The sequence below is a fragment of the Melanotaenia boesemani genome, chromosome 1 (genome assembly GCF_017639745.1).
Source record: "Melanotaenia boesemani isolate fMelBoe1 chromosome 1, fMelBoe1.pri, whole genome shotgun sequence".
Taxonomy (NCBI): domain Eukaryota; kingdom Metazoa; phylum Chordata; class Actinopteri; order Atheriniformes; family Melanotaeniidae; genus Melanotaenia; species Melanotaenia boesemani.
The window spans coordinates 21965509-21990583 of NC_055682.1; the positions used below are offsets into that span (position 1 = coordinate 21965509).

Sequence of the window (25075 nt, forward strand, 5' to 3'; positions counted from 1 at the left end):
CTGTCATAGTTAGGCTTCAGTGAGTGTATGAGCTGGAGCTGAATAACACTGTAACTGTAAACTGTGTAAACCGGCATTCATTCCAGCGGCAAAACAGTCAAATTCCAGTTTGACTGACTTGTAATGTCACATCTGCCAACAAACAGTTTTGAACTGCAAACATGATGACCACATCTGCTTTTCCAAGCATTGCGTGCATTAATGTATGTCTTTTTTTATGTCTTTATCTGGGTGAGCTGTTTTAGCTGTGAAGAGTATATCTTAACTTTCAATCAAACTGGGGGAAAATAAGAAATCAAAGCTGACTTGAAATATACAACTACTGTAGGGTAAAGACAGAAGACTGAGGATGTTCTGTCATATAAGAGGCTCATATACAGGAGCTTGTTGTGGTACATTATAATGTGGAATAACAGAGGATATTCTCTGGAGAACAGGAACCACTGAACTGCAAAACGCTCTTCATCCATTTTCCATGAGCTTACATAAGCTTTCTTGTCTGCCCTGTTTTAGGTTTCTAATGTATCTCTGCTATAACTGCTTGTCTTGGCAACGGATGATTCTTAGTTGAATTTAGAGGATGAATGGCTGCTGGAAACAGCTGCCTGTTTAGATGTGGATACCTGTACTAGAACCAGTTCAGGTTTACACCTGGGGACAGAGGTCAATCCTTGCTTTCAGATACCCTTAAAGAGTTGTTTAAGGCTTGTTTTTTTTAAGTTAAAGTAAGAATACGCTTGAGGTTTATATCAGGAGCAAAACAATGCTCAGAGGTTGTTACGGTAAACAGAAATGTAGCTGTGTCTGCTGGGAATGGATAGTTCAGACAATAATTGACTGAGGTGTAATGATGAAGTTATGCAAATAAAAAAATTAAGGATTTATTTCTCCTTAGACATCAAGCTTTCCAAAATAATTTCACAATATCTGATTTATTTTTAGATGCATTTCCAGAAAAAAAAATCAGTGGGAAAATATTCTTTATGTGCACACATCTACAATAAATTCCTACAATTTTCATAGCAGACCATTTGGTGACATAAAACACATTTGTATCACAAAATATTGTGCCACCTCATATTGTTACACACCAAACCAAAGATAATTTTTAGAATAACAATTTACTTTCTCCAAACTGACAAATAATAATAATAATAATAATAATGATGATGATAAAAAACAATAAAAAAATTTATGCTAAGATAGAGTTTAAAAGGAGGCGGGGGTGGATGAAACAATGATTTAAAAATAATAGTGGTAAACTACATTAGAAAACAATACTTACTAAAAACATTAGCCAACAGGATTAAAATGAGTCCTCCCACTAAAGACAAAACACATAAAGTAAAAGTGTGGGATAAGGAAAACAAGTATCAGTATATAAACCCAAATTTATAATACTGTATATATTTATATTTATCCCAAATTTCCCTGAGGACTCTCCAAAGGGATTAATAAAGTATTTCTATTCTATTCTAAACCATTTCTCTGAGCTGGTTCAGTGTACAAACTCTTAAGATTCTACAATTATTCTGATTAAAACAGAGGCCACATGCAGCACAGGGTTTACAATGGACACATTAAACATTAAATTACTCTTTGTGAAAGCAGAGCTGACACAAGCTCTCAGCAAACACCCCACAACAGTAATATATTGTTTTTTTTTTTAGTTTTACAAGAGCAAAACAAACTAATCTTAATTATCATAATGCCAAAAAGGTGTTTAGTGCATCACATACCCACTGTGCTGCTATAAAATGCTGTTTAGTGCACTAAACAATTTAACATCACAACAAATTTTGCCTTCAGCAACAACTAATGTCCAAATTCATGTCAACACTGGTCTACATGCTTTTCGTGTCCTGTGACAGTTGTGCCTACAGCATATGATCTGTGATCCAGCTCAGTTTAAAATAATAAAACAGACGTCTTAAACATCATTTTGATCTTTGCAAAAAAAAATTCAACAAATTTGAGTTTAATTACTTGATCTCATTTATGAGTTTTCACTGTAAACAGTTACGGTCAGAGTTTGCATTTTGTCACTTATGCAGCATGTGTACTGACTCAATTAAAATACCAGTATAATATTTTAAGGCTGGATTGTCTACATATATGTACCTCTCTCTCTCTCTCTCTCTCTCTCTCTCTCTCTCTGTGTGTGTGTGTGTGTGTGTGTGTGTAATTAAAACTACAGCTTTTCAAGCAATATTAAACAATTAAAAATCTTTACACACACGCAAAAGATGCAGTGAAACTGAATAAAAATTCATTCCATAAAACAAATCATTATATTGGCTAAAATATAATAAATTACTAAATTCTTCATTAAGTCAACAGTTTCTTTAGTCAGATGTATTCTATTTGTTATGAGAGCGGTGGTAGTAGTAATAAAAATGCTGTACAGTGACTTGGCAAACAGTTCTAACGAGAAGATGGTCCCAGTTAGGAAACAGATAATGAAGAATGCTTCATGTTGCAGAAAAGGTTCTCCATGCAAGGTTATTCAATTATGAAAAGCTTAAAGTCCAAAGGGAAAACATTTGTCAAGATCTTTAATATTTTGTGACATAAAAGAGCCCTTGTCCAATAAACCCTGACTTCCTACAAAAGAGACTTTAAATTCTTCATAAAATAGCTATGAGTTTATATGAATAAAATACCAGAAAATAGTTTAGTCAGGTTCTGTTGCTTTGTATTAAACTGTAAATTTTCTCCAGTTTATAAATGTAGAAATGTTCCTGACTGCTTTCATACATGAAAATGTGGCTTTTTCTATTTTATTTGCTCCTATAACATTATTCTAAACTTTAACTCATAGTAATTATTTCATATTTGTCCTGGACATTGTTGTCCTCCTGTTTTTGAGGCTCAGGTTGGTGCAAGTCAATGAAGAGAAAGTAAATCCCAGCTCCAACCGCTCCACCCACCATGGGTCCTGCCACAGGGATCCACCACCAACAGCCCCCAGCTCTGCAGACAGGACAGGTAAGTATAAATTATTAGACAAGATGCAGTTTAACATCATGTACTGGCAGTGCTGTTATTAAGAAATTATCCCAAAATAGATTCTCTGTGACTCTGAAACGACTTTGTCAAGTGACACTATGCTATACATTTAATATATCATTCAAAATAAACTGGAAGTAGAAACTAGGGCAGTTTACATGGAAAACTTTATATAATATTCATTTGGGATGATACAATTTCTTTAAATATTTGATTCAATAGCAATATTAGTTGTTACTATTTTAACAGTATATATATTTTTTAAATGTGTATGGTGCTATTTCCTAGATATGGGTTTTATTTTTTTCTGTCATCATTATCTATCTTTGATCAGTTTTATTAAGAAATGTGGCCAAACTCCCAGTTTATATGTTCATGTCATAGCTGGCTCGTTCTTCGAAAGGTGGCACTGTGAGGGCTGCATCAGCACTAAAGTGGACTTGTGTCCAGTGACTACTACTCCAAGGAAGACTAGCAAACTATGTCAAGATAAAGAGATTATACTTAATCCTAAGGGGTGTGTTGGACAACAGTTTAAGCATGACCATCAAAATATTGTAATTAGGATTTCTATATTAATGACTGCACCACGTATGTTAGCCCCTCACTGCTGGACAGAGTGGGCTTTGAGCAGCCCTACAGGCAGGTAAGTTTGATTTTTATCATTTTGATCTTATTATTTTTATGTCATATAAGAACCTCCATCTGAGACATTACAGTCAGTAATCATCTGTTGATGTATAGAAAAAGTGAGCTGTGCCCACTCTTGCATCCCTGAGTGCAGCAGTCTCATTGAATATCAAGTGTTTTGGTCCCATCGTGACCAGAGGGCTGCTTCACAAAACTGAAATAAGATATTTAGGGTTTTCCAGTCTAGGGTTTTTCTGTTATCCTGACTGAACTTATCCTTGATTTGGTTTCACAAAAGCAGTAAGTTAGCCTGATCCAGACCAGGCTAGCTGCATATGGTTAGTTGCTCCTCCTTAGTCTGTCTTGGCATTAGTGAAACCAAATAAGCCAGGATGCTCTGACGAGGCTTAGTCAAGTCCTGCTTTCTTTTCATATCCTGGATAAAGTAATTCTACTTTGATGAAACAGGCCCCAGGTGAAGCTATAGTTGATAAATACAGCTGCAGAGTCTTTTGACATGAATTTGACACTTGACATTTGACGTTTAAATGTCAAACTTTCATGTGACGTATTGCTCCCGTAAGTCACAGGTTAGTGGGAGATAGTGGGGTTTTCGAATAATGTAAAACAGACTTTTTTTTTCGCAAGAGCATGATAGATTTAAATGAACTAGCGAGCAGTAGCTTTATAATTAGGAAATTAGTTATGTTTTTACTATTGTCATTCTCAGACATAAAGAAAATAATTTATTGTCTGAACGGTCCAACTTTTTTTGAATTCCCAGAAAAGATCCCACATATTTATTATGGTATATTGATTTCTGTGCAGCACTTTGGAAATGTTTTGTTGTGAAATGTGCTATATAAATAAAAGTAAATGATTGATTGATATGATGTATTATACAAGTCTGAAACTCAGCTTTAGTTGTTTTAAAATAGCTTAATAAAGGACACAAAACAGTTAATATGTGGGAAATCTAAGATGTGGTCTGACCTTGCTAGACACATATGATCAGGATATTTTTCACCTCAGTTGCTTCATTGTTGACTGTTTAATCTGTCTCTTTTCTTCCAGTTTTATAGAATTAAACTATTAAACTGCTGCTGTACTTTTCAATAAAATAATGTTCATTGTCTCTGTAGTTTGTATCTGTAGTACCATCATCCTACCTGTAATGGGTTATCCCAGATTACAGTCCTAATGAGCTCTGCTTGTTAGACGTGCCCTCATTTTTACTCTGGTGTACACCAGAGAAACTTGTTTACTGAGACAGAGGGAGCTTATAAAGTATTTCAGGCCAAAGTGGATGTATAGGCCTTTAACGCTGGTAGAAAGGTTGAACCACAACAGTAAACAGGTCATGTTTTTGTTGTGACGGCACTCAAGAAGTAGACTGGAGGAGGGAGATGTCTGGATTACAGTTTAATCTATGGCCAATGCTAAGATGATCAAACCAGGAGACAGTCTCCCACTAGGTCACACTGCTCCATGCATGGGCTGGAAAGAAATGTAATGTCTAGAAACTCTCAGCCTGAGATGAGTGTTTTCTTTTTTGCATGATGTTGCATTTGCTTTTAATCATAAGTGTAAAAGATTATGCCAGATTTAGTGTCTATGTGATTATATAACCCTGGTCGTTCATTAAAACATTCTTTCTATATTTGTAAAGTCATACTTTAAAAGCCATCTGGCAATATCTAAGCTGTGGTATGAGCAACCATATCAAGTCTTTGGATGGTCTCAATCCAATTCATACTGTGTTATTTCCAAGCTAAATCAGGAATGCTGCTTTTAAATGTCCTCAGTTGTATTGAACAGCCTTTTAACTCAGACCTGCGCTTATATGGCATTTCTAAAAGCACCATTATTATCCAAGCAGTGTTTTGTTCTTAGTCTGACAACCATAACAGCCCCTCTCAATGCATTTAAGCAGTGACATGCACAGACGCTTTCAGGGGCAGGGGTTAAAAAGATTGGTCCAGTGTCGGGTCAAGGATGACGGGCATGGAGGGCAAAGGCATAAACAGCACCTATTTACCAATGATCAAAACAGAGATTCTGACAAGGATGACCAGAGGAATGTGTTCAAACTCTCCATGAAACACACTACATCACTTTTGTAAAAATTAAAGTTTAAATAAAAATGAGATGTGGGAAGGTGAGTCCACTCAGTTAGATTAAGCTTTAGGATAAACTGGGAGGTTTCTGTTTAGATCACAGAACTGTGGATCAATATTTTAGTCTGTCACAGAAAAAAGAACAGAAGAAGGCAAGGCAGCCTTAAATTGTTTCTGCAGTTTGTGTTTTTTTAGATATTCTGCAGCAGTAGTGCATCCAAAGTCTGCTGCTTCAAACTGTTCACTTTATTCATATGGTGTGATAACTTTGTTTACACTCTGAACAAAGTCCTAAGTGACAGTCAAAGAGAGGTGCACTTTGTCCCTTTTTCTGTTTGCAACATTCAGATTGAAATGTACAGTTTGGTGACATTGGATGAAAACCTATCTCTTTTGTTGATTTAGAATTTACTGCAGCTGCAGTTCAGAGAGATGGGTCTTATCTGATGCCTTTATATAATTACACTTGATAACTAGGAGAAAAGTAATGTTTGGTACAGTAAAATAATTATTCAGTAATAAATTAAAAAAAAATTAAAACAAATCTAAAACAAACTTTAAATTTTCTGATCAGTTTTGGTTCCAACAAATATTACAAATGATAAAAATGAGTCATGACAGACATGAGTTTTATAGTTCAAAGGTGAAACAGATCAATAAAATGGCTAAATTACAGGTCCTGAATAAGTTCTACTTCATGCTTGGGTTGAGACATGGAGAGATAATCTGCTGTCTGTACACAGTTTCCTCATTCAAACACAATCACATTAAAGCAATACTAAAGTTTCCAACCTTAAATCTCTGTCCTTCTGACTTATTTTGATGGCACACTAACATTCATCATGCACATCCCTGGAGCTGTCTTTGTCCTGCAGCATCCCTGAACTGAGAAAATACACTTCACAACTTTTTTCCAGCCCAGAGCATCATGTGACTCCTCCATTTTGCTTTATGGCACCATGTCACATGCCTGCAAATGGATATCAACACTGGCTATTTCGTACGCGGACCATGGCTGATTCAAGAGAGAATCCTAAGACGATGTGATTGAAGGAAGTGAGGATAAGAAAAAGTTAAATAGTAAAAGATAAGAAAATGGTCAACATAAGACTAAATTTTACTGACTGGAGGACTTTGGAGAAAAAAAATGTAAGACCGATGCTGAATAAACCCTCATTGGGGGTATCAAAGTGTGAAAACCCTGAACTATGCAGATAACAATATGTTATCACGATACAACAAGATATTAATCATATTGTAAAAATATAATATTTTTAATATAATGTGATAGGTATGTAAAAATGTGAAAAAAATATTGTTAACACGAATAATATATTGTTGGAACAATAAACTTTTTACATTATAACAGAAGTCTTGTTTGTACTTGGTGTAGCAGCTATACACTTCCATAGAAAAATCTCTTGTGTGAAGGTTCATGGATTAGCACTTTCTGCTGTCCATTTCTTAATTCTACAAGTATTTGTCATCACTGAGACATGGAAAGTGGACATCATCAGATAGGAGCTCATCAAAGGTTTGACACTGATATGCTGAGGAGTCAAAATCATATCTGTACTTGTGTCAGGATCTTAGTAATGAAACATGTCAGCGGGATCATTTTGAAGCTTTGTTTTAAAGCTGAAGTACTTTGCACTGTGAACCAACACGGCTTATTTATCTTCTGTCATAAGACTGGGTTACCAGGAGCCATACTTAATAAGAGCATAATAGTGGTCCATGTGAAATGGACATCTTTAGTCACGTGTTGGCGGAGCCTGGGAAACAGACTACATTGCTTTACAGTGCTGTTAACCAAGCATAGCTAATTTATTTGTACAAACTTTTTTATTCTTACTATTTTTGCATTATTTATTTTGTTAAGGGTATTTTAATTATTAGATACAAAGTCTTTTTGGGATCTTTTGCATATGCACATGAGCAAAATTAAGACTAAACCTGACCTCAACAAGATGCAATATCAGGGAGACAGAGGAACATACAATGGTTCCATTTTGGTAATGATCTGCTAAATATTTCATATTTATATGCAGAGAAAGTCTCCCTGTTCACTTACATCCCGAAGCCCTTTTTCAAATGCAGGAAACAGATGCATCATGTTTGAAATATTTATCCAGATTGTGACAAGAACAGAGATGGTGGTAGAAGTACTGCTCTTCGTATGGGATGAAAATGCAGCCACTCGCTTAAACTCTGGGTTTTTGACTTAGTTTATTTTTAAGTAAATTTTTTTTGTTATAATCCCAGCATAGCCCTAGAAATTGACAGCAGATGTTAACAGGTGTTTCTTAACCAGTAAAATTACCTGAACACTTCCATGCCCCACCCAGCCACAGCTGTGAAGAACCGTGGGCCGAGGTCTCGTGCCGGATTTATTGGATAGCCACAGTTTAGGCCCATGGACACTCCAATAGCCATGATGATCAGACCAACGCACAGAGGCTCCATGCCCTTCGGGGCACCAATATTCTTCCTGTCAGTGATTGCCAAGATGCACAGGATCAGTGCTCCAGTTGCAATTACCTTGAAAACAGAAGAATCCTGTCATTTACGTGACATTAGTTGTATTCCTGCCAGAATAATGTATTTGCCAAGGTAAGACCCAGGGAAGAGGAAACTTTTCAGTGTTGTTTTTCTGCCTGTATGTTTGCCCTTTTGTCAACAAAATAAATAAGACAAATTTCACAAAACCTTTGTGGAGATGTTGAGCACAAGTAAAAGAAGCAGGCATTACCATTTGGAGAGGATCTGGTTATCTTTTGCTAAAATGGCAAGATGGAGCATTTTCAGGGGCTTTGATGTTAGATGAACTTTTAAACTGTACTTGAAGTTTACTTTAGTAGCTGTATTTGCTCTTTTCAGTCACCTCATCTGCTGCTATGACCCCTGTCCTGTGTTTTTTCTAAGCTTATTAAGGGTCTTCCCCTTTCCCCTGGATTCAGTTTATGTCAAACAGCTTTACTGTACTGCCCTTTATGGCTTTATACTGAGAAGACTAAACCAATTATATTACCAAACACTATCGTGGTCACCTATTGTCACCTGTATTGTTTAAAAGATATATGTTTTGTTGAAATTTTGACTAAGTTATATATTAAAACACACCATACTATAGTTCTTTGACAAATGTAACAATGAAGCATAACACCAATTACATTAATTTTTTTGATGTCTAAGAACCTCTAAAAATAAGCACAGTGTTAGGCTTTCATGTCTTCCACAAACTATCATGAATGCACCTTATATTCTTCTGATATTTAACCCCCTCATTGCCTCTATAAGTTCATAAACCAATGTGTTCCTCCCATTTCATATGCATCTGGAGCAGATGGTCGTTATTCTGAGCACTGAAGCAAAATTGTTCATACATCCGCAAAGAATTTATTTATGTCTACTCATTCTCACGCTCATGCCCAGGACTGCATTAAATGCAGGCTAACGTGCATGTCTCTATGCTCTAGTGGATTCCTTGTAGTCTAATGTTCCTGTTGGATTAAATTTGCAACCTCAGTGGAATCACTAATTCAACATGAAGCAGAAACAAAGCCCTTTAAAGCTAATAATTCACACAAGGTTACAAAAATATGCAGGAACATCGGCTAGGTTATACAATTCTTAATATAAATATATACATATATAAATACTGTGATGCACTATATCAGACTTTTCACTTTTTATATTGTATTTTTACATTATCTTTGATTATCTGTGTGTGTAGGCACAGCACACTTAAAACAGATAATGGTCCTCAATTTAACTAATTTACTGATCTCTCCTTGCACCTCTTTGTACTATTTTTTTAAATAAATGACATGTTCAGAAATCAGTCCTATTGCAATCAAAAGAAATTAATAATAGTTTTTAAACACCACCTGATCAACGAACCCATTTATGACTGAGAGATGCTCTGCAGGATAAGATGCGAATATGTTGGCGGTGGCATTTGGACCAGTAACTGCAAATTCTCCTTTGGTGTAGTCCATCAATGCATCTGCAGAAAAGAAAATGTAGTTAACTTAGTTTAACTAAAAATTCTTCTCTTTTGTTTTTTTCACAAAGTTAGATGAATTAATTGAGATATAATATGGAGTTAAGTACTAGTTTCCTCATTGTTTTTTTTTTTTTTTATCAACTACCAGACCAGTCTCATAATAAAAATGGTTTATGGACATGTTTGTCTAAAACATAGTTGTGTCATAATGAAGGCAAAGAAAATGTGAGATGGTGATATTTTTCATTGGTTGTTGTTTTGTACCAGAAAGTGTTTTTATTCATATTTCACACAACATGTATTTTGTGTGCTTAACTCTAACCAACTTTAACTGACCAAGAAGTAAAAAAGTTAGAAGTCCTGGTACAATACAGAGTTAGATGAGACTCAGTCCTTTCTCCTGATAGTCTGATGTAAAACCACTTTCCACCCCCTCCTAACTCCTTAGGAGTACACCTGAATAAGAGATGGTTATGTAATATTATATTTGTGAGTTCCACATAATACAAAGTCTTACGTATGTTGCAGTTTGTGTAGTAAACCACTGGTGCCTTGAAAATTAGATAACTTTACCATTTTTAAGCATACGTTTCAGTTTATGTTATGATTTTAAAAAAAGTAAATAACAGCCCAGAAATCATAGTAATTTTAATTTAAAAAAATATATATTTTATTGTAAACTGCAAAGAATAACACTACGTTGTAAATAGACAAGACTATCCGCTGAATAACCTCAGTTATTTAAAGTTAACACTCACCATAATACAAACCAAAAACAGCACAGGATCCAGCAAAAGCCCCAAGGAACTGTGCTGCCACATACACGGGGAACTTCTTGAGTGGCAGCTTCCCCAGAATAACCATGGCCAGAGAGACTGCAGGGTTTACATGGCCTCCTGAAACCATGAAACAAAATCATATTTATATTATAAATATACATTATATATATATATATATATATATATATATATATATATATATATATATATATATATATATATATATATCTTTTAATATGTTTAATATGTTGACTAATGAAAACTCAGTTCCCAAAAAGCTACTCAGCAGTCACACATCTATTCTAACACATCTAACACATCTAACACACACACACACACACAGACACACACGCAAACACACGCACACACACACACACAAACAAAAAAAAACAAAATCCTACAAAATCTGACAAGTCAAAATGAAGCATTTTTGCATGAAATTTAGCTTCGAAGAGATGTTCTGTGGTTGTACTGCTCTGAATTACAGGCACTTTAAAAAACATTCCACTGAAAGGATTGTACTCAGAATTTTTTTAAGTCTTGCTCAAAAACTTTCATAGTTAAAATTTATGGAGAGGACCCATTTAATGGTGAGGATGATCAAAAAAGGGTCAGTTATCTAATTGACTACCAAGTCATTTAATCTCTAAATCAAATGTAAAATCCTCCGTGACTAAGACGAGAGGGATTATTTAAGTTTTTTTTTTCTTTTTGCAGTTTCGGGTTCAGTTTTTCACTGTGAGGTGGATTCATACAGTCGAACAGAAGGTTTTCTGGATGCTTTCACACACTGTGCTTGTGTGCCTTCGTATCTGTTTGCCTTCATTCCACATTGTCCCAAAGAGGCGTGTTGAACACATTCCAGCCAATTGTTACTGGGCTGTGATGGCAGTGTGGGGTCATTTATTTAACACTCTGGGATCTTGGCTTTGACCTCGATGTGGTAACACCACTGGGGGTATCAGCCATGCGCCCATTGTTAATCTCCCCATCCTGTTCACAAACACTGACCACGACAACCAGCCAGACCTGCCTGTCTGAATTGCATCTGACATAATCTGCCTGAATCTGCTTAAGGCACACGTAGACTGCAGGTCATTAGAGTGGCCATGATGTGTCACACTTACGGTACACTGTCATCCAAAATCTTAGGCTACAAAGTGAACGCAATTGTGTTTCCTTCTCCTATGGGGCCACTCTGTCAGGGAAGTCCAGAAAGCCAGGCTTGTCACACCTGACCCCCCTCATCTCGAGAGACCCATGCCCCTGTAAAGCTCATTAGTCCAATACCTATGATCATCTTCAGAGATGTCGTTGGACAGAGGCTTCCCACTGAGCTGTGGACCCCAGGGCTGAATGGCCCAGTCATGCAGCAAAAGCTCTCCATATATTAACCTCCCTGTCCTCAGGCTTTTCTACTATTCTTCTAAAGCTTTCCCATTCCTCTTATTAAAAATGCAACTCAAGTATAGAATGAGAATGGCAACAGCAGCCATCTTGAATAGTAAAATAATAAATTAATCTTTGTATTTAAAAAAAATTTATACTGAATATTGATACATATTATTAATAACATTTCTTACACTAGTGATATATCAAACACATGACCCGAACATGACTGTGATTCTAGTTTTAGAGACTTTATAGAAAAATGCTTTGCAAAATGCACCTATTTTCCTTTATTGCTTATCTATTTTAGTTTGTGTAATCAAATATAAAAATAAGATTTTGTGCACCCGTTCTTAGCTGCCTGTAGTGAAGAAATATTCAGATATAATCTTGTCCAAGCACAAGAAGCTTGTTAGAAAGATGAATAAATCAGTATGTGGGTAGCTTTAGAGGTGGTGGCATATGGTTTTCAATTCCACTGGAGAGAGTGTAGTTGCACCGTACTTTTTTACACATCATTAAATATTCCATCCATTGTTTATTGTCCCATCAAAAGCCACGTTTCATCCATTCTTTTTTAAATTTGATGATAGTTGCAATTCCTCCCAGTCTACCAGGGAGGATAGCTTCATAGAACAAGTCAGTAGTGGGGGGGGTCTTCCTTTAAATAATTTGAGCATGTAGACAGGAGACGGAGAGTAGCCTAGAAGAGAATGCACCAGACCTAAAATCCCACCCCACTTCTGCTACCAACTAGTATTTGTGGCTTTATGCAGCATGAAACATCAAGTACCACTTTTTAAACAGAAAAGAAACATTTGACAAACCTGCAGACTGAAATGCTGCCTAACCAACAAAAAACAATGGATTTATTCGGGAGACAAAAAGTCTGCAGACTTGTCTTCTCCTGACAGTAAGCTATATTTTTATCCAGGATATGTGTGCATTTAGACTCAGTTTTTTTGTAAGGACCAGAGAATAGAGAAAACAGCGTTTAGAATTAGAAAGCAAGCTAAAAACAAATTGGCATTATTGTCAGCGTGTCTGTAGGCAGAGCTGAAACGATTTGCAAACTAATCAAATGACAAACGAACCAGTAACAAAATTTAAGATCAGATCAGCTCAAGTAAAAATGCTTAATATTTTTAGATGGAGCTTCTCAGTTGTGACAATGCAACTATTCGCTTGTTTCTGTCACTGTAAACAGAGGATATGATATTCTAACATTTTACAGAGTGAACAATGAATTTATTTATTAACCTAATTGACCAGATAAGTGGTAATGAAAGAATCCATTGTCTCAAGAGTTGTGAAAGTGGATCATGTGAAATTATAATGAATACCAGATGCACATGTGTGCCACTTTTACCTGACACTCCCCCTGCCATGAAGACGGCCATCATGACTCCCAGAGTAAAACCAACATGGATGGTCAGCGGCTCCCCGAGCGCCCCTTTACTCAGCACCGTCTGGGCCACTGAACCGCATCCAAAGAGCTGGGACATAGATGAGAACAAAAACACAAAGACTGGAGGTAGAAAGGCTCATTGTTTTAATTATTCCAATTATACCCACCATTAACACTAACCCTCTTGTCCACAAACAGCCTCCGACTGCCACAGACAATTTGTCCATGCTGGAGTTCAAAACAATGATTAATCCCCCATTTATTAGGTAAAAGGCACAAGCAATTTAGAAGGGGAAAAAAAGTGTTGAGGCGAGAGCAGTCATCCAAAAATAAAAAGGGTTGTTAGGGAAGCTGCATCTCTCCTCTGATGTGCCATCACAGGAATTTAATGCAGAGTCTTAAAGGTGACAGGTGGAGCTCAGGGGTTAACAGGTGGAAGCCATCCCATGCAAGACCAGGAGCACAAAATAACTGAAACATTGGCAACTCTTTGAGTGAATGACAATAACACAAAGAGTAAAAGAAGGACTAAAAAAAGGTACAATTAACTTAACTCCATGTTTATATTTTATAAGTTCAATAGAATGGAAATACTTCAAATATTTGTAATTATGTATTTAAATGTACCACAAACGCCTCACTTTTGCAGGCGCTGTGTGGAAGAGAAATCAGTCCCACACTGCATTAGTCACATCTTGTTGTGATCTCAACAAACAGTCTGTCAGGAGCAAATTACAGCTGAGCACATGAAAGAGGGAGTTTCTTATTATCTGTTAATAGAGACATTTGAAAAGTAGCAGCCAGTCTACGGAGACTTGGTTTGACACCTTATTAGCGTGCTGATTGACAGCTTTAAAGAGACTGTTAACGCTGAATGACAGGTGCAGAGGGAGGTACTCACTATCAGGACAAATATCCCCAGAAATTCCGCCAGGAACTCCTTAAAGATGTCCCGCCTCAGGCCAAATTTCTCCTTCATTTTTCTTCTGCCCTCATTTTCCATTTTTGTCCGTCTTGATGCTCCTTGATGTCTTCTTCGGACCACAACAAACGGCCAACAACTGTGACGGAGTCTGTGTGTAGCTGTCGGTGCAGGTTGTCGCCTCCCACTCGGTGCGCTCGCACCGTGAGGCGCTCGGCAGGCTGACGGGCACGTTAAGCTTTCTGCATCCGTTTCCCTGCATAACCACAAGGGGTCTTCTGATTACAGTCTGCGTTCCACGTTCCTGCACTGCCATCCAGCCCTGGTAGTGTCTGGGGGGGAAAAATACATGAATGATAAATAAATAACATATTTGCATGAGAACTGCATTCACATTTAAAAGTTTAAGCATAAATTAGTCCGAAAAGTCACCCGTAATATAGTCATATAGGCTATAAGAATAAATAATATTTTAACTGGAAAATTTGTGACTAAAATTGTTCCCGTGACATTGTGAGATTAAGTTAAACGAAATTAGATTTTTTTTTATTATTATTTTAAAATTAGGAGTCTTGCTAATGAAGGCTAAATCAAAAGAAAAATAAATAAATAAACGCTGATTTCTCGATTAAATTTAAACCCACAAAAAAAAAAAAAAATAATAAAACTATACAACCTTTAATTCCATTAAAATCAAGCTCATGTATGTAAAAGCTAAATGTGATTAAAATGACCCTATGCACACATCAAACACAACCTAAACTTTATGACTTGCTCGCGATATTACAAATACGGCACACACAGCAGGATTATTTTAGAAAACCTCCCAGATACAACTCTTTTTATTTTTAACAACCCGTATTTTAAACACCCTTCATGAAAACCTGTTGGTTTGTTTCTGTTTAACACAGTTTACTGTGTTAGTGTTCAAATTTTGTGACCAATAATAAACCGTGAATCAATGCAGGTATTAAGTTAAAACTCAGTTTTTATTTAATGAATAAATGTTCTAGCTCAATTTAAAATAGGCCTAGGCCTTAAAAAATATCACAAACAAATCAGAAAATCTCCTCTATTAACGCAATAAACTATTTTTTTAAAAAGCACGTAGACAACAAATATCTCGTTAAATAAAGCAAACTTAAATCTGAGATATGGAAGCAATATTTTATAGAAAGTTTTCAAGTAGCCCACTTTTCCAGGACTTTTTCATCCATATCCACATGCAGCTGTTTAATAAGTAACTTTACACACTTGATTGTTTGAGGGGGGAATCAGAGAGGAACAGCTTTGAATAATTTTGTTTCTGGTTTTTTCTCTTAAAGCGGGATCGCAGATTCTGCATCTCGGGGAGATCCAGACTTCTCTCTCTCCATCACTTCTCACTCACCTTTCTTCAAGCCGCATGCAGCTGCAAGCGAACATAATCTCATTCCTGTTCTCGACCTGTTCCTGCTTCTTTCTGTTTTTTTTATCTTCAAGTGTTGCCATCAACACCCCATCCAGTAGATCAAAACCACTAAATATGAAGCTCTTCCGTGGGTGACACTGCAGCGGCCGAGGCTCGTTTCGTCCAACAGAGGGAGCTCCATGAATACGTTTGAAGCGCCGCTGAAGTTTGTCACACCGTCTCCCCGGTTCGTCTTATCTCCCGTTTGCTGTGCTTTGTGAAAAAGGTGAGGCGACAGTCTGTGGACGGGATGTTTTGAATCCATTAATCAATGTCACAATTGCAGGCTGGTCCTCTTTGATGTGAAACAGACACTTGGAGAGTGTCGCCCATGCTGTGAAAAAAGGGTGATGTGCTGATGGAGAAAAAGCATCCTCCGGGGGTTTGTAAATGATGGACCTACATCTGTCTCCAAACCCCTTTGTTCCGTCAAGAGGTTCAGGTTATGAAATCTGACGTGTAAAAGTCGATCAAAGACGTGACTTGCCGAGGACAATAGACCCACTAGCTTTAACACTTTGTTTTATGTTGGATTCCTCTCATTTTCATGAAAATTCCTCCAAATAAATGATCCAGAAAATACAAAGAAACCCTTTATTTACCCTTAAACAGCTGGCTACTTCTACCTGGGTCATGCCGCTTAGCTGGGATTACACGAATATGTTGTGGATGTGTTAATGTGTAGGTGGATTTTCTTTAATACCTTTAGTTTTCTGAGACAGGGCCCCTCACTGCTAATTCGACGATGTATATTGGGAGGTTTAAGGAGGCGCTGGAGGGAATTATCACCTGCAGGACAAATCTGTGCCAACAACACCCCAGCAAGTAGCAGCAATCCCTGTAGTCCACATTTACATAACATCTCAGACCGTGGGGAGGTTGTGTTAGGCAAATAAGCCCACAGGGTAATAGCAAGCTGAAAAGAAAAGTGACGCCTTTATGTCACTTAGAGGAAATGGTTAATAATGGTGTGAGTTTTCATTTTTACGCCTTTGCATGACAGGTGGAAACTAACTTGGATGATTTTTTTAATCTTAATTCAAAGTACCTGACGCGTTCGTGGAAATTTCAAAAATTAACAAATCAAACTGCATCTGAAGATCTTTCCATGAACTCAAAAAGCTGTCAAATGGAGCTCGCAGAGATTATTTTGCAAAACAAATTGCAGTGTATAAGCTTCATTAGAATATTGGGCTTCAGTACGTTTGGGGAGTTATCTGTTTATTTAAATACCACAAAATGCGTATTTTGAAAAACGTACTTGGTGTTAATATCATGGATTATTATTACTTTTGAGTGAATATAGCAAAGCGCTTGTGATAATCAGTTCCAGACTACTGATTATTCGCCGCAGGGAGTTTAGGCATGATATTTGTGTATGTAAAACTATGAATAACTACGTAAAAGCGTCAACTGTTGGTGAGTGAAAGCAACTGAGAAACTGAGTGGACCGGGTGTGTGAGGTGGGTGGGGTGGATGTGTTCCTCCTTAGCACGCATGGCTGAGGTCTTTTATGTAAATGCTTGAATTAAATTTTCAAAAGGACGGCCCTTTCGTTTGCCCAATGAAAATGAAGCGCGGCAGACACCTGGCTATAAACCCAGGAAGGAACCCAAAACCTCAATCAGAAATCCGCTGAAAAAACCCCGCAGAGGCACAGCACGCAGGCAGACGAGCGGAGAGACGGCCGTGATGACTTCCAGTAAGATCGAGATCCCGGGAGAGGTGAAGAGCGACCCCGCTGCTCTTATGGCATCCCTCCAGCTGATGCCCTCACCGGTGCCCAACCCGGAGATCAAGTATACAAAGGTCTGTTTCTTTCTACTCCGCTGCAGACAGACTACAGTTTACTTTCCGTGTTCCGACTGCGCACACATTTCAGGGCTGAAAAATCTGTCAGAACTTCATAGAATTTGTGTTCTCGCGCGGCAGACAGCTAGTGGATAAACTTACTACCGTGAGACTGCTTCATCTTACAACAGAAAGTTATAAATCTCAGTTGTTCTGGTTCAGACCTGTTAACGCTTACCAGTGCACGTTGAGTCGTATGATTTCTTTGCTTTTTCTCCCTTTTTATGAGTTCGCACGTGCTCATTGTAGAGTATTATTAAATCAATAACTCCTGCAAAGTATTTTTAAATAAGCAAAACAGACAAAAACACAACGAATCAAATAGAAATTACAAGAATTAATTACGTTTTAGGAAACACTTTTTTAACAATCTGCTAATAACACCTTTCTTTTTTTTCCCTTTTTTTAAAAGATGCAAAGTAACTGCGCAAATGCATAGTCTGATCGTTGTAATAGCGCGTGCGTCTAGTTGTAGGTGTTAAAAAACGTATAAATAAAGGGCGTGTCCGTGTTTTTATTAACACGGCAAGTAAAGTACTGGTAAAAAAAAACATATATTTATATATATATATATACAACAATGAATCACGTGCTCTCACTGTTTGTTATTCTACATTTATTCCACGTTGCACCAATTAAACCAGTGAAGACACAACACCAGTATTAATTCAGGTTATTGCGTGAGAAACCAATTCCTAAAACGCTTTTTATAGGACTCAGAAAGTAATTCAAGGGTTGCTTGTGAAACTGCAAGTAAAAATTGGAACTAAAATTTATCTCTGTATTTCGTTTTATACATATGAGGATTGTATGTGTCTCTGTTTTTTTTTTTTGTTATTTTTAAGTCATTCACAGTAACATCAGTGGAGGAAAAATCGTCCCTGTCTGCTCTTTGAATGCTTACTATTTATGACATGGATAATGGCAACACACTCAGCTTTGTAGAGTCCAAATAAATGTCAAAGCTCATGATTTGAATCAAGCATTTCTTCTCGTTGCGTAACACAAAGTTGGTTTAGTCAATAAATTTGCAGAATTAAAATGCATGTTGTCAGAAATATTTTGCCAGAGCTGGACTCTTCTGCAGGAAGACTATTTGTGGGTGGAAGAAGGGAGATTCAGAAACAGCCAGAGAAAGAAAAATTAGTCAAATAAAAAACTTAATTTGATTCAAGATATAAATCATGCTGAAAATAGAATGAATACCCTTTAATTCACAGGGAAGTATGCCAGCAAAAGATTTCATGCAAATGTTTGTTTATGCTTTATTACATATCTGAAACATTCTTGTAGGGTTTTTTTTTGTCACCAGTCACCTTGAAGTGAATCCACAACTTCAGTTTGGGGTTGTGTCTTTCACTCTTGAATTCTTGTCATGATTTTTAGTTTAAGGTCTCATCAGCAGTTTTACCAGTCAAAATGCAACTTGCTAAAATGGTCCTTTCTCTGCAGGACAAGTGTTTTTATGATTGCAAGATAAAAGAGCATACCTCACAGAGGGCAGATTAATGATAGTGTGGTGGAAGTTCATTCTCTGCAGTAATTGCTCTGTGTAAACTCCGTGTTTTAAGTGCAAAGGGCACGCCACTGCTGTACTGCATAGTACATGTTGCATAGGTTCTGGCGTGGCGTAAGCTTTCCATTCTCTCATATTGCAGAGTCTTAGTTAAAAGGGTGGAAACTACAGTGTACAGGAGGAAATTTAGGGAGCGACTTGGTGAATTAACCCCCAGGAATTTGGATCATCCAGTCCCTGTTGGCTTGGTGGACATAGGGGGCAGAAGGGCCCTGATTTATGGGCACCCCTGGCGTGGGCTCTCCTCACACCCTGTTCCTGTTCTCCACCCTGCTGACTGCATGGGAAACAACTAGCATTGTTCAATGATATTGGCTTCTTTCTCCGCAGATACAATTTTTACTTTTATACACACTGTATATATGTCCAGCTTTTTTTAAAATATATATTTTTTATTGAGACTTGGAAAAAAAAAATTCACGTATATATAACACAGTAGCTTTTTTTGTTTTATAACAAAAAGATTACATGAGATAATCTTGCAAACAGAGATATGTTTGACACACTTCCATGACTTGACAGATATCCTTCCATAACAATGAAGCAAAAATGTTATTGTGATTGAGGTTTGCCCCTTGTCCTTTTCACAGAGTCATTAACCAATCGCCTTTCAAAGACACGCTGTCGTCGTGTGATATTAATCTATTCTTATGTGCATCCATAAAAAATGGGATCTGTTATTAGTTTGTGAGAATTTCTAGTCTTAATAAACATTTTTCTCTTGTAGCCACAACTATTAGGAGAGTTTTCTTCCTTTCCCCTACCCCCGCATTTCTGTTACAGCTGGGTTACAAAACAGAAACAGTTTAAAGGTTGATAGGACCACAAAGGAAGCCATAAATATTAGAGTGATGATAACTATTTGTTGGTGTTTGTCACTTGTGGCAGGAGTGAAAAAGAGAGAATTGTATGTATAATTCAGGAAAAGTTCTCCTGCTCTTTTTAGCAGGTAATAATTCAGGCCTTTGGGAGTTTTTTCACACTGTTCAGTGATAATGAGTTTTTAAACCAGACACTTGGTGGGATGAATTTAACAAGGATGGAAATTAAAAGCAGGAATTTGCTGATTTTTGTGGTAAACGAACAGCCTATACATTTAATTTATTTATTCATTTATTGCATGTAGTAAAAAACATGCATTTTTTTCTTTGTTATTATATAACTTTGCAAACTTTTTGAAATTGTCAAAATGTTCCACAGATTTTACTGTTAAGCCTCTATGAATGTGCACACATGCTTGACTCAAGAAAAAGAGCTTATTTAAAAGAAACCTGTTGCTTTTTATTGTAGCTCTAATAGGATAACTACATAGAAAATAGTGCTTCACATTTAAAGTACTTACAAATACCAGATTCAAGGCCCTGACTCAGCTGACTTGTGTGTTATGTGAGTTATAAATCTCTTAATCAAAAGTTATAAATTTTCTTTGTTGCTTTGTGAGTGATGCATTAGTGCACTTTCACCATAGGAACCCATGTAGAATGTGTCTGCTGAGGACCTGTGTATTAGTAAAGCAGTCTATGCAGAGACATCTTCTTAGTTTGGATGAAGAAGAGGCTCCATCAATCTGTCACTGATTGAGATAGTACAGATGGAGGCTGGAGGCTCCCCGATGCTAGGTGCTGTCCACCGGGGTGTAAATTATGACCCTGTCTCACTGTGTGGGTTTGTGGCCTTGCCTCGCCACAGCCTGACCTGCAGTTCTGGAGTTTTTCACTTCAAAACCACCATCTTACTGCGATCAAGATCAAACAGAGCCAAAGTTAGAGGATACTGTGCAACTAAATGATTTATCACATAGAGCACAGCGAGAACTCCTCCTTTTCTTCTTTGCCTCTGCTTACACAATCACTTTGTTCGCACACACATGACCATGTACTTCGAGCACACATCTCTTTGATTGTGACAGAGTAACTGTGCACCACCATAATGTGTCCACTGGTGTGAAATGCCTACTTGTGCAGTGAGTGTAAATTATCATCTTAGCAGACAGGTCAACATCATGTCCCTTGTCTCTTAATCACTGTTTAAGGAAGAACAGTGACAGCAAGGTTGCCCCATTAATTTCCCATACTTTCAGTGTGTAGCCCTCCTGACAAAGAACGTGTAAATCCTTCCGGTGTCATTATAAAGAGCAGTTGGCTTCATAAATCTGTTGGAATAGGCTCTTTCTTCAGCACCCACAAGACTCGGCAGAGACAGAAATGCTTTTCCCAGTGTTTATTTGTCTGTGAAAAAGCAGGACATTTCTTTACAAATCACTTCCTCTTTGTGTGCTGATCCCCAGAGTAAAGCTATGTTAAAATGCTCTTTAAACACTCCCTTTACCTGAGATTTAAAGAATGGTAAAGTACACAGGAAACCCATCAAACCTCATCACCAGTAATAAGAGATCGGTTTCCAGTGTTGATTCCTGAAATGTACTCTGGTGCTTTGCTCTGTTTTTCATTGAGATTGTAGCTTAAGCTCAAATATATTTTGTGAAGCATACCGTATATTCAAAAACACATTGAGAGAAATGAACAGGGAGTTTGTCAAACCTGGTTTGTTTCTCACTTCACTTTGGAGTCAAGATGAACAGCTTTAACCCGTCGCCCACACATACTGACAAGACAAAGATGTTTGCCAGTCAGTGACAGCGAGGTCACCCTTTCCAAAATGTAGGAAAGCAGGGTGGCATTGTCTATGAGTGTGTGAATGAAAAACATGAAGGCTCCATGGTGTCAGACATGCAGAGAGGAGGAGGAGAAAAAACACCAGCTGGTCTCCACTTTCACATGCTCTCCTCACTTGTAACAGTAGTAATTATAAGACTTTTGAAACCAATCCAGAGGCAGAAAGGAAACAGAGGTCCTGCAATAGGGGAGGATATGAAACTTCCTGCGCAGACAAGCGTTGCAGGTGCCCGTAGGATTCGTCTGGCCGTGGAATCTTGACATGTTGTGTATAAACACACACATATACAAACCCTCTCTCTCTCTCTCTCTCTCTCTCTCTCTCTCTTACTCACACACACACACGCACACACACTTTTAATCCTGCCCCCATCCTCCTGCTTTAAGAAATAAGACGAGGCCCTTGGAATTCCTTCAGCCGTTCCTTCTGAAGCAGAGAGCTAAACAGATGTTTTGTTGGCAGCTAAAAGTGTTTTGGCATTGCTTACTTCCTATTGCAATACACTGAAAAAAAATAATGGTCACAAAAATCATGCAATGTTTAGCTAACAGCAAAAAAAAAGAAGAGATTTTCTCTTTGTATTTCATTTTAGTATAGTTAAAGTTTTATTATTATTATTATTATTGTGACTCAGGAAGCAATTTGCTGAGCCAAAAAGAAAACTTTCAATAAATGTTTACATTTTTTTTTTTTTTTTTTTGTAAAACCGTTAAAGCTAACTCTAGATGATGGGACTAACTTTTACAGAAAAGCATGGGAGCTGCTAAATGTTTGCAGCTGCACTGTGAACCATGCACAAAGTCTTGACCTATACTCTTAGTGCGTAGATCTCTTCCACATCAGGTCTCCTCATTTTGAGTGAGGCATCATATATGACGCTTTACATCGAAGTTTGTTCAAATTAACAAAGCAACAAAGAAAACTGAATCAAACATTTGTCATGCCTGGAAATTCTCATGCCCTTAAAGAAAATGCTGAATTAAATGGAAAAACTTTCTCAACTGTAAGAGAAAAAGACTTTTTGATGCAATTGCAGAATATTACCTAAATTCAAAGTACCGAGTGGAAGCACAGACTTCCATAAACATGAAACTACCATGTGAAGCGATAGTAATGACCCTGCAGGGAATGGGAAAGAAAACATCATTTGTCATTTTAAAACATGGACCCTTGCACTTGCTTTTTCATCCTCGCGTTCTTTGCCCCTTGTCCAAATGATCCTAAAAGCAATTTTAAGAAACCTTGAGAGTTGATTTACAACTTGGGCCTGTCATCTTAATCAAGTCTCTCAATGGAAGGAGACAAAAGTCTAACACCAGCCTGAGCCCAGCAAGAGGGCCGAGCCAAGCGGCGGCTGACAGTTGTCCTTTTCTGACCATGATTTAGGTGGGGCCTGCTTTACTGTTCTCGCGCTCCATCCCTTCTCCTTTAGCAGCATCTAGTGAGAAGGGGTTACGCCATGCATAAAGCTACCCATGGCCTGCATTCTTGCTCAGACTGTTGAGGCTGTCAGGGGGCTCCTCTGATTTAGGGCATCCCACTTCAGTGGCCCCTATAAATTTAAAAACTAATTCAGTGCTCTGCAGGACTTTTTGTTTTTGTAGTGGGACCTTTGGTCCTTATCGTTGCTGACAATTTTATGAAGTGGTCTTAATGAGCAGCAGATTAAAGGTGGCCTCTGATGGAAGGTGCCTGAGATTGCAAAGACTGGTAGGGAAAGGAGTCACAATGTGTCAGGTTGTAGATGACTAGTACAAAGGAAACCATAAAGGAATGTATCTGTGGAGTGATGCGTACAGATTCTGGAAAATTCAAACACCTGCGAGTTAATCCAACGCACAGTCCACATTGTGTGCTAGAGAGCTGAGGGTAGGATAAGGTAGAGGTAGGCATAGTCATCAGACTCCTTTTATACCAGCCTTTAAGTAAACAGAGCTAACATTTTACAACCAATTAAATAGTACTTAAAGCCAAGCGTTTATGGAGGTAAACATGTTGGAGAGTTTGGGGAGGCTGAAGCCAGTGGGATACTTGAACCCTGCTCTCGGGTTTGCTCTTAGTGTATCCAAGTAGAAGGATGGTAAGAGCAAATGTATACACAGAGAGATTTGTGCCAGCAGATGTTCTTCTTGCACTCTATTTATCAGACAGACTGACAGTCATTAAAAACAGTGTGTGAGCAGTCCGCCTAATGAATCTAAACATGCCAGCGAGGAAGGAGATTTTTCATGGATGTCTCAACAGACACACCTTGCATTTTGTTTCACCTTTCATCAGGGGGTGAAGGTCTTTAGTTGTGTTTCTGTGGCATAATTCTAAGTTTTCTGTTAGTGTAAACATTTATTTTTGTTCTGCTCTTAAGAGATGTTGAATATGTCCTGTTTGAAATTCCAGGCGGTTGTTTAATGGAAGACTTGCTTTAACGCATCACAGAAACTAAGCACAGCACGTGTTTTATGATCTCGTAAATGAGCAGATATGTTGTGAAACGTGTGTCTTTGTGCAGGGGGTGGGTAGGTGGGTGTATGGTGTCTGATAGGGATTTATCCCCCCTCCACCACCACCCCAACACACACACACACACACACACACACACACACACACACACACACACACACACACACACACACACACACACACACACACCTACCCACCCCCTTTGTCTGGATGGTGGAGCACTCCCCAGAGAGCAATGCTGGACGGGCAGGAATCTCTGTCCAGATTTCCAGAGATTCTCCCATATCACTTACACAAGAGCCTGGATGTGCTGAGCCTGCCGCCTGAGAGCTGTTTGTCCTGCACACTCTACAAGCACATTACTGCAGCCAAAAAAGTGTAATGACGTGATTACGTAGGGTGACATAAATATTTATGAATAACAAAACTAGTCAGTATCTTCCACTTACACCCAGTATTAGCAAGTTGTGCATTATGAGTCCAGTTGATACAATCATGAACAAACTATGTAAGATTATAATGACATTTGAGTTCAAACTGAAAACTCTTGTCTGCAGATTTTCATCAACAATGAGTGGCAGGACTCTGTTAGTGGGAAGGTCTTTCCTGCCTACAATCCGGCTACTGGAGAGCAGATCTGTGAGGTCCAGGAGGCAGAAAAGGTAAATACTCTACACAGAAACTTTTAGAGGTGGAAGAAATGATGTCTAAATACTCTAGTTGGTCAGAGTAGTAAAATGAAGATAGTGGAGTATCAGGTATTAATCCTAGTCAAGTTGTTTGTGAGCACACATGTATAAAG

The 25075-nt window shown here is 37.8% G+C and overlaps 2 protein-coding genes across 2 annotated transcripts in view; one reads left to right on the forward strand and one right to left on the reverse strand.

The window, feature by feature from the left end:
* Nucleotides 1-2604: 2604 nt before the first annotated feature.
* Nucleotides 2605-14488, reverse strand: aqp9b (aquaporin 9b). Its single transcript, XM_041984381.1, has 6 exons — nucleotides 14243-14488; nucleotides 13303-13429; nucleotides 10524-10661; nucleotides 9647-9765; nucleotides 8080-8297; nucleotides 2605-2973 (listed from the first exon to the last, which is right to left on the reverse strand). The coding sequence occupies exons 1-6, from the start codon at nucleotides 14342-14344 to the stop codon at nucleotides 2811-2813; spliced, it is 867 nt and encodes a 288-aa protein (XP_041840315.1). The 5' UTR covers nucleotides 14345-14488; the 3' UTR covers nucleotides 2605-2810.
* A 2733-nt stretch (nucleotides 14489-17221) lies between these two features.
* aldh1a2 (aldehyde dehydrogenase 1 family, member A2) overlaps nucleotides 17222-25075 on the forward strand; it is a 29080-nt gene continuing 21226 nt past the window's right edge. Inside the window, exons 1-2 of the mRNA XM_041984377.1 lie at nucleotides 17222-17522; nucleotides 24831-24935. Coding sequence (XP_041840311.1) covers nucleotides 17406-17522; nucleotides 24831-24935 — 222 coding nt within the window. The 5' untranslated portion in view covers nucleotides 17222-17405. The remainder of the gene's footprint in view (nucleotides 17523-24830; nucleotides 24936-25075) is intronic.

Excerpts from the sequence above, each read along its gene's own strand:
- aqp9b (XM_041984381.1), bottom strand. The coding sequence starts at position 14,344 with ATGGAAAATGAGGGCAGAAGAAAAATGAAGGAGAAATTTGGCCTGAGG. Across the intron at positions 13,430-14,242 it reads TGGGGATATTTGTCCTGATA|CTCTTTGGATGCGGTTCAGT; the intron begins GTGAGTACCTCC and ends TCTATGTCCCAG. Across the intron at positions 9,766-10,523 it reads TGTTTTTGGTTTGTATTATG|ATGCATTGATGGACTACACC; the intron begins GTGAGTGTTAAC and ends TCTTTTCTGCAG.